The sequence below is a fragment of the Urocitellus parryii genome, chromosome 6 (assembly GCF_045843805.1).
Source record: "Urocitellus parryii isolate mUroPar1 chromosome 6, mUroPar1.hap1, whole genome shotgun sequence".
In the NCBI taxonomy this organism is placed as follows: domain Eukaryota; kingdom Metazoa; phylum Chordata; class Mammalia; order Rodentia; family Sciuridae; genus Urocitellus; species Urocitellus parryii.
Genome location: NC_135536.1, coordinates 14,829,418 through 14,839,599, shown reverse-complemented (window position 1 = coordinate 14,839,599; position 10,182 = coordinate 14,829,418). Strand labels below are relative to the sequence as shown.

Below are 10,182 nucleotides of genomic sequence, written 5' to 3'. Positions count from 1 at the left end.
GCCAGAGAACACCAAGTGAGGCCTCGCTTACAGTGGGGCCAGAGGTGCTGGAGACCCTGAATCACTATCTACTTGACTCCGAATGTCTCCTGGCCTGGATGGGACATGGATCCCAACACTTTGAGCATCTAAGCTGAATTCTGGGCAAATGTTAAGAGCCACATTTCAATGCAGGGCAAGGAAACGGACCACTGGGCTCTGACTCCACAGGGAACAGATCACTAGGATAAGGCCCTGAATGTTCCCCGGGAAGGGGTACTGATAGCCCCAGATGTCCAGAGGATACTGGCTGGGCGGAGGCCTAGGAGAAAGAAAGGTCCTAAGGAATCTTAAGATACCATGGTGTGTAAAACCTACCTTTGCCCAGGGACAATTCTGAAGTGCTTTGTAGAACACACCTTTGCTTCTGTCTTTGTTTCCTAAGGAAGCCTGAGGGGAGGGCGAAAATACAAAAAAGATCAACTGAAGCAGAGCTCAGGCTTTAATAAAAAAGAAAAAAAAAAACAGCCCTCACATGGCATACGGCCCTAGCTGCGTAGGCAGGCTCTGTGGATGGCCTGGCACCATCACGGTGGCTGACGGGAATGCGCCCAGATACCAGAAAATGCTCTCTAGGCCCCTGCTATGTGGTGGACATTTCCCTTTTCAAATGGCTCCATGTTGATGCTGAGCACTTTTATTAGCAATCCTGTTCCTCCTCCTGTACTGGGAACCACCTGCCTCATTCTGTGTCCGCAAGATGAAGCTGGTGAGCTTGATAAGTTGTGCAAATGAAAAAAACCTGGATGAAAGCTGTCTTTTAGAGAAATGAAATAATCAGGACTATCTCATTTCTCCAATAGCTTACCCCATTTGCCAGATTTTACCTTATTAAATTTTTCCATCAGAAATTTCAGTCTGAGTGTGTGCAGGTTCTCAGCCGGCTTTCTCTCTAGATCTAAACCCTTCATCTCAAGTCAGCCACCACTGTGTTCCCAGCCCAGTGTGGAAGGAGCCATTGCTGGGGACCTCTCTTGACCTTCCTGGGAAGCCAGCTACCCAGGACAGTACCTGCTGGCTGGCGTGAGCAGAGCCCAGGGAGCTCAAGTCTGTCTCTGTGCTTGTCCACCCAGCCTGCTCCCTCAGGATCGTGTTCTAGTGGACACTGGCTCTCCCTAGCCACACAGCCAGCAGAGAAGGAAGAGCTAATGACTGGGCTCCTGGAAACCTGGACTGCAGCATCCAGAGCTCCAAACTCTGCTCGGGAACTCCACTTTTGAATCTTGAAGGTTCATTCCCACGGTCACAAGAGACTACAGCTTGGACTGTAACAACATCTATGAGAACCCTGCTTTGGGCAAGGCTCAGCCTCTCCAAGAGCCAACCACAAGGCTCAGGAGACTCCCATGTGTCCTTTCTACTGAATGCCTCCAGTTCTGAGGCTGGGCCACTCAATTCACAACTAAGCAGCCGGTGTGTTCGTTCCCACGTCAGTATGCGTCAATGTCCTCTCCTAACTCCTGACTAAACTGAACCTTTTCTTCCTTTTTGAAAGAATGAAGAAAAACTATATTACTATGTCTTCTACCAAGTGCAGAATCCTGGAACCTAATAAATCACTACACTCTTTTCAGTGGCATTTCCTTCATCAACAGGCCACAGGAAAACACTGTGCTTTTCTGCATCGGGGTGGAAGAGCTTGATGCCAGGTGAAAACTCAGTGGTGACCGTGCATTTTCTACCCATGATTTTGTATTCTAAGACATGGCCTTGGACATGCCTTCACCTGTGGGTAGAGCACAGCCTCAAGTGAGAGAAGAGTCCATGGACACTACCAGCTCTCCTGGCCCCTCTATCACCATCTAAATGTCATCCTAACAACCAAGACTCCTTGTAAGATTCCTTTAGGAATGAAACATAACTGGGGGGTGATACACTCTTTTCTGGAGTTTCTGTGACACTCCTGTCACCCCCACGGTATTATGACTGGGTGAATGTGTGTCCTCAGGCAAGCCAGGAACACCTGAGGGCACCAACTGAGTCTTTGCATGGAACCAAAGAAGACAGAGCTGATGAAGAAAGAGAGCTGCTATTAAAACTGCTCTTGCTCACCGGGGCCAACCATCTGCCGGGCATTTACTAAAAGAGAGGATCCCAGTTATAAATATCTACCTTTTGCCAGTCAGAAGCATCTCCCAAGAAACTGAGAGCCACTGTTGGGAAGGTAACCCTCACCTCAGTCTCCAAGACTCCATGAAGACTGGAATCCTAACTCTGATAATTAACAAACGTGGCTGGCCTGGCCTCGTATATGTGAACCGACACTTTGTACTTCTCTCTGAAGCCCCTTTCCCCACTTTAGTTACCTGAAATTTACTGGCTTTTCAAATCACTAATTCTGGGGGTCACGGAGCTGAGCTATATATTCTTAGTCTCTCACAAGCCGAGCTATAGATGACACCTCTGACGCGTGGGTCATGATGGTAACAGCTGCCTAGGTTACTTTTCAGGCACTTGGCTATATTTGTTGAAACCACCAACTCTTCATTTGGGCCTGCGCAGGTGTCCAGTGGAGACCTTTTGCCATCAGAGGGCCAAAATCTCCACCTTCAGATGGTGCACCTCTGTTTTCTGTACATGTGTCTCATAAAGAGCCATGAAGTTTCATTACACGTGCATGAAACACAGATTACTTCACCTCCAATCATTCTCCCCACACCACAGATCACCCTGCTTCTTTATCCCATAAATATCCAACACACCTACCCTCAGGCAGGGAGATGTGTGGCCTCCCACTCCACACTCAGCTGCCTTGTTAATAACTCTTTTGAAAATTTGTTTCAGCGACTGGCATCCTATGCAGTGGGCAAATGGTCACACTTTACCATCTCTGTGCACATCCTGATCCTGCCAATGAGTCTTCAGAGGGGCAGGACAGAGCTCACACAGAGGCGCCCCCTTCCTTCACCCTCAGCCCACGGAGCCGAGTCGCGCACATGTAAGGAACATGCAGGCCAGCCTCCCTGGAGTAGCTCCCGTGTCAGCCGTGAGCGGGGCACCATGGTTCTCCTCTCCCTAGGTGGGAAGAACACCAGTGGCCATGTGGAGTGGCAGCCACCACCAGGCTGCCTGGGCACACCTACCAAGTGGTCTGCACTCGTCATTTTGCAAAGTTGTTTGGTGCTTAGTCTGGCATTCTGTGCCTTCCTCTCTGATACGCTCCACCTCGACGGGGGAAGCAACACCTCTAAGAAAATGAGAAGGTGGAAGTCTTCACACTTTTGCAAAACTTGATTCTCTTTTCTCATCTCATTATAACTTAACTGAGCAACTGTTAGCTCATAGAATTTTTTCAAGCAATTTGACAAAACTGATATCCACTTTCCTCCAATAAAATGTCATCTCTCTATAATACTCCCTTATGAGTTGCTGACACTATGAGAAGTTTACTCATTCACCCCAGGAGGGCAGCTGAAAAGAATCTCTTCCCTCCCACCAGCCCTCCTCAATGGTGGCCTCTCAATATGGCCTGAACTCTGCCCACTATCAACAGGATGGCACAAGGAACTGTACTGAGGGCAAAAGAAATCGAGTGATTAACCATTTAGAAATGCCATTGTTTCTTTTTCATGTAGCAAGACTTCTTTCATCAGCCCCATGGAATCAGCTGATTAGCTTATCAACACTTACATTTCCTTCCTTATTGTGTAGGAACATGACCAAAAAAATCTTCAAAGTAACTGCAACTTTAGCCAAAACAACAACAAAAAAGTCTGGTTGAAATGTTAGTATCTATGCAGAACAATGCACTGGAAGATCCTAAAACTGAGGCTTTAACTGGCTAAGTCCCAATCTGAGTGGAGAGTTTGAACTACTATTAGTCCACTTCCTTTTCCTTGCATATTCTCCACAGCCAAAAGTAAATTTTCAATCCCTCAATCAATTTTTGCAGTGAAAGAAGCAAGCAAGCCAGTCTGTACATAGGTCCAGGGAAGGCTCTAGCAGAGGCAACCCACCAGCCCAGCCCCAGGTCTCAACCTTCACAGGGCCCACAGCTCTTCTTGTGGCACTTGCAGCTACATTTGGGCTCTAATCTGGTTTCTTCATGTGTTTAATTGATAAAGTGCTAGGTGCCCACCCAGACAATTCAGGAACTGAGTGAAGCAAAGTCACTGCTCTAATTAATCCTTAGCTCCAACACCACTTTTGCAAACAAATTCCGTAAGAGTCTAGATCTTTTTGCCAAGTCAATGGTATTTTTTAGTCTACAACCCAATTAAACCTAGCTCACAGCAGATACTCAATAAAAATACTATAAATTTGCTCTTACCCTACCTTTACCTATAAAAGACTGGAGAAATTACACTGGCAAATTTGGAAGCTAACTCCACTTAAACCTACAGATTTCCCATTGTTTCGGAAGAGTGACAAGAGTATTAATGTTGGAAAAATCAGAGCAGGGTTCTGGCAAAAGCCCAGTCCTCCAGTCCTCCAGATTCTTCTGTACCTAGTCATCTCTGGCAAACAAGAAGCACCCTTGCAGCCATGAAAGCACATAGCACAGGACCCCTTAAGCTTCCATTTCACACAAACCACAAACTCTTTGAGTTTCTGGATCTAAAGAACAAATACAAAGGACATGTACAAACTTTTTGATGCAACTTCTACCCCCTTAGGATTAACCCATTTTTCCTGTATATCCCAATGAATAGCTGTCGTGAGATGATGCATCCTCCTCATCCCTCAGGTCTTCAGCACATGGCCCCTTTCAGAGGTCAGGGAGGTATACCTAGATAAATTCTGGAGTGTCCAGTGGAGACCTTTTGCCATCAGAGAGCCAAACCTCTCCTAACCCTGTCTGTCATCTCTTTAAAACACCCCAGCTTTGTCTTGTGTCAAATGCTCAAATTCTCTCATGAAATTTTTGAGACTTTGTCCTGATGGAATAATCAGAAATATACATAAAACCTATGAATAAAGGTCACTTTTGGCTTCTAAAAGGTACAACATTCACCAGAGGTCAGCTGGATGTGAGTGGCCTTGAACTAAAGCAACAAGCAGAAGGCCTAGAAGACTATGTCCTCAAGAACCAGGCAACCTGGAAACAGTAGACGAGGCCAGCTCAGGGCCAGGCCCCAGACCCAAAGCAAAGCGAGTTAAGCCTGTGTAGTCAGAGAAGCACCTTCCCGTCTGCACCCTCACGTTGACAAAATTAAATGGTGCTTCACCATTTAAGTGAGCACAATCTGCTTGAAAATGTCTACTTTTAAAAAAACACATTCTATGGGCAGGGGATGTGGCTCAAGCGGTAGCGCGCTCGCCTGGCATGCGTGCGGCCCGGGTTCGATCCTCAGCACCACATACAAACAAAGATGTTGTGTCCGCCGAAAACTAAAAAAATAAATATTAAAATTCTCTCTCTCTCTCTCTCTCTTTTAAAAAAAAAAAAAAACACATTCTAGACTGAATTTTATTTCTAATAACAAAACAGAATCAGGAAATTCTTATGAGTAGAATATAAAGAATTTAGGTTCCCTTCAAAGGAAAGCTCTTAGACCATTTTTCAAGTTGCTGACTTAATGAAATCAACTCAAAGAAACCAACATTAAGTTCTGCTACATTACTTATTGGTTTTGTTTTACCAAATAATCTGAGTAAATATGCAGTCCCCGCCCCTTCACAAGTCCTGAGAGGCCTGATGCTGTTCCCTCAAGGTTCCCACACCAAGGAGGCTTGAGGCCCTCCCAGCAGCAGCTCTGGGCCATGTGCACTTTTGCACTTAAAAAGGAAGAAGCAGAATTCTATTCAAACAAAAACAAACGTCAAAATATTTTCTTACCAAAAAATTCAAATACATCCTCCACAGTAAGGGGCACTGGCTGCCGTGGTCACTCCGCACTGCGTTCTCAAACAGGGCTCTGATCCGATGTGTTAAGCCGGTCTCTGGGATGGTGGCATGGATCTCTCTACCTCCCACCCTGCAAGGCAAGGGCTCATGTAACCAAAACACATCCTCTCTGCTATGTGACCTGCAGGAAGGGATGCTCTAGTGACAACAAAGGTCAGCAACAGCTAGGTCACAGTGTGTCAGGGGAGTGCTGTCCTTCAAGTGTGTGGTGGCACCACAATGTGATTTCTGGAAGGCAGTGGTCAGGGTTCTGTGGTTTCTGCCCCACACGAAGACTGTCCAGAAGTCACAAATTCTTTGCTTCTCTCTTTTCTAAGACGCTGCCCTACCCTAAAATCAGAATACAAACTCTACTCCCCAGGAAGGAAAGACCTTTCCATACAAAGTAGATGAGGTAAGATTTACATGCAGTGAAAAATCCCAAAGTAAAAAATAAAAATCAAGCAAAATGAAATACTACTCAATGGAAATTCTGCCTTATTTATAAGGTTGCAGTGAAACCACAGCAGAGATTCCAGAAGAAACAATGATGCCTAAACTAATATGTTCACAGGATTATCATTCACTTTTGGATATAATACACTGCGTCAAAAGACAGCATGTGAAACAGACAGGGCTTCCTAAGGAAACAGTGATAGCAGCATTGTCTCTGGGCCAAGCACTTACCTCACTGACCAGTCAGAGCCACCATAGGAGGCGGGCGGGTTCTTTAACTATTCTCATTTGACAGAAAGGAGCCTATTAGAGAGTGAAGCAACTTGCCTGAGGTCACCCAGCTGCTAACCAACAGAGCTGGCACTGGAATCAGAGAAGTGACCCCCCAGAGTCAGGCTCTCAACCACTGTGCTTTCACACAGCTTTTCAGACACTCTGATGGCCTGCCAGGTACACACCAAAAGCAACACATGTCCCAAGAGGCCCAGCCCAGGAAGACAGCCACCAAAGCCTCTCAAGAAAGATGCTGCTATGCTCTAAGTCCCTTGTTCATCTTCAGTGTGTTCTCTACAGCACTCAGAGCGTCCACAGCAGGTGCTCGAGACCCTGCACCCCATCCACTCCTGAGATCTGGCAAAGGTGTAGGAAAATGGCAAGCACCCCCGAGAGGTTTGGGAAGTACACAAACAAGATGGCCTATAGTTACCTCTGAACAGTTTCTACTAGTCTTTTCCTCATTTTCTCAGCTTCAATTGCAAATAACCATGGCTCCAGGGGTTTGGCAGACCTGGTCATTGTATCAAAGAATTTTCTGGTCTTGCTAGCACTGTGAGACTTATTTTGAATCTGAACATATGACCTCCAAAGAACCTGGTTGCCGGGATACAGCCTCAAAGCCTCCGAGAGCGCCTCTCTTAGCGGAGTCAAAGGGTAAACATTAACTTTCATGTGGAACCTCAGCAGACTTGTGTGCATCAGCGTGATGGCTTCAAGAACACTGGTCAGATTCTGGGAGCTGGCACCATCCTCCATGCCAGAGCCTTCTGAGAAAACAGAACCCTTCAGTTTGGCAAATAGCTGTTCATATATCTGCACAGCAGCTTCAATCCCTACGGTCAAATACTGGAACAGCATAAAGCATTTGACCAAGCTACTCAGGCAGTTCAAGGAGTCAGCAGGAGTTGGATCAGAGACACAACTCTTACTCACACAGTCTTGTAGCGCATGCTCATAAGCCTTTCGAGCTTTCAAAATATTAGTGGGTAAGACCTGCCCAGTGAAGGGCCTGTAGGGACTGCTCTCTGTCAGTCGGGTTAGTATGTGAACAGCTCGGGCCGTGGTGGCCTCTGCCAAGTCCAGTGACAGCTCCACCTCCAGCTCAGCATAGAGGAGACTGAGTTCACAAAGTTCACGATCCTTCAGCTCGCTGCTGCCCACCATACTGAGGGCTGTATCAAAAACTTTTCGGGCATCCTCTGTGTTGCCAAGCAACCACTCCAGATGTGCATACTGCTTCCAGAGGCAAAAATTATTACGGTTTTCTGGCTCTTTGAGGAGATTCTTGGCTAGTTTTTTGCAGTTCTTCCCCTGTGACTTTAATCTCTTCTTGTTTTTAGTGTGCAGACACCAAATGACCTACAAGACAAAAATAATCAAAGAATGACTCTGGGTGCTCTGTTATTTCCAAGCAATCTCTTTGTACTGTCAACTTTAGAAAGCACCAACAGCAAAGGTCTCTACACTTCCTTTCCTGGGTGTTTGGTAAACACCGAGGCTCTCTGAGCTAGAAAAGAAACCAGGATTTTACCAAGGCCTCAGGAGCCCAACATTAACACATCCAGGTTTCCATTTCAAATCTCTATAAACAAAGTTGATACACTTCAAATGTTCTTCTTCAAAGAGATGTGGCCACCACATTTTATCAAAGATACTATTTTAACACAACTTGGTATGCATAAGCTGTAGTTAGCTTCAGAACTCTGAATGTTAAGAGTCAGTACTAACTATGGCCAGCAGAGGGCAGAGCAGCAGGCTGAGACTCACTTTTGAGCAGATAGCTATACCGCTGAGGATAAGTAGCTTATTTATCTATTCTAATAAGCACATAAATCCTTTAACCCTGCTTAAGCTGACTCTGGTTCTTAACACCAACTGCCCACATCATCACAGGCATCTGGTAAGAACCTCCTAGTGACAGCTCCAGCACTGAGCCCTGGACTGGCCCCTGCTTTCCTCTTCCTTGCAGCCCCTCTGAAGGGCAGCCATGCGCAAAGTGCCTTCAGGAGTCGGCATGGTTCCTGGAGCAGCACTTGGGGCCTTACAATGCCATCTGTAACACTGATGTGAAATGAAAAAGCCCCAAACCCGGGCAGGAGGCAGCTGGAGTTACCTTTGCAATCTCGTACCGTAACCAGGAGAAGCAGAGCTGAGACTTTTGCTTGCCTGAAAACAAAGGCATCACAAGGTGGAAGACATTGCGAATGAACTCCTCGCCCTCTCGATTGTGACCCCTGGTCCAGCGGAGAGAGCCCAACCGGTCCATGCGGCCAACACAGCTAATGCCAGAAAATGAAAGGTTGAAAAAAGTCAAGGGCTTTTCATCACAGAGTCCACTATCAAAGATGCTGCTCTCATCCATGGCCAGGTACAGGCAGGAGGCTGGAGGGACAAAGCCAGAAGGCACACCCAAGAACTGCAGAAAGGCCTCGATCAGCTGGAACTGAAGCTCTTGGCTGGAAAGTCTGATCAGAGATTGTCCAATATCATCAAACAACACCTGTATCAAAGGCAAAATAAAGGGATCCATTTAATGAAATGAACAAACACACAAGACTTCCATCTTCACATTTTTTCACATTTCTTTTTATATGGAGGTACTAATGATTCAACATGACTCAAAGTAAATCTTATATTGAACTAAGTTTTCTGCAAAATACAAAAAAGCTGGATGCCTCCCAAGGCCTCCCAGACAGCTGGAGAACCACTAGCAGCCCAAGACTACTACCACTTTCACACCTCTGGGGAGAACTGTGAAGGCAGACAGGCACAAACAGGCTTAAACCGACCACTTCCAAAGAATCCTGCTGGATTCATAGGAGAGATTGACCATGTTCCCTTCAAAAAGCACACATAATTGCTTTTACAGTTACTATAACAAACCTTTGTATCTTAAGGTAAAAAAATTCTATTTGAGAATTTTTTTTGTCCAAATTTTCTTCAGAAAATGAAAACTGCAGATAAACAGGCACAGGTAAGAAGAAAATGACAAGAGCATTTAAGAGCCCAATACCAACTGTACATGTTCACAGCTGATTTCATGTAATTATTTTAAAACATCCAAGCCAAGGACACCCACTGCCCTTTGTCTCAAGGTACTTGCTGCTTATCTGATTCATTTCTGTGGCTCTCGGCAGAGGAAATCAAAATGCAAACACAATAAACTTGGGACTCAATGAATCAAACCATCAATTAATCAAAAAGATTTTGTTCCCCAGGCCTGGACTAGAGAAAAAGCTAAATGACAAGAAGTCACTCACAACAGTTGTGTGCTCCAGGTCCATGGGACAGGTGGAATTCTTGGTAGAGAACCAACTTCCCAAAGGTTAGTCGTGAACTCCATATAAGATCCTGAACACCAAAAGGAGACCCCAGTCTCCCCTAAACACTCGGCTGCAGTCAGGAAAGAGGTCTCCCACACAAACACGCCTCCCACAGCAGGCGGGGAGCTGAGGTTTCCCTGGAAGCTGGCCCTCCTGCCCAGACCACACCTGCTTCTCTAGCCCCAATTCTCTGCATCTTAACTCCAGTCTGGCCACCCTGTTCACAGATGTGGCTAGCACTGTGGGGCCTTCATGCTCCAG

The 10,182-nt window shown here is 46.1% G+C and overlaps 1 protein-coding gene across 2 annotated transcripts in view; it reads right to left on the bottom strand.

Annotated features, from left to right (window-relative positions):
* Nrde2 (NRDE-2, necessary for RNA interference, domain containing) overlaps positions 1-10,182 on the bottom strand; it is a 49,960-nt gene that overhangs the window by 5,809 nt on the left and 33,969 nt on the right. For both annotated transcript variants that reach the window (XR_013343784.1, XM_026394236.2), the window contains exons 10-13: positions 8,712-9,098; positions 7,029-7,957; positions 5,819-5,957; positions 358-429 (exon numbers count right to left, since the gene is read on the bottom strand). Coding sequence is in view for 1 of the 2 variants with exons in the window: in XM_026394236.2 (XP_026250021.2) it covers positions 358-429; positions 5,819-5,957; positions 7,029-7,957; positions 8,712-9,098 (1,527 nt within the window). In the remaining variant the exon portion in view is untranslated. The remainder of the gene's footprint in view (positions 1-357; positions 430-5,818; positions 5,958-7,028; positions 7,958-8,711; positions 9,099-10,182) is intronic.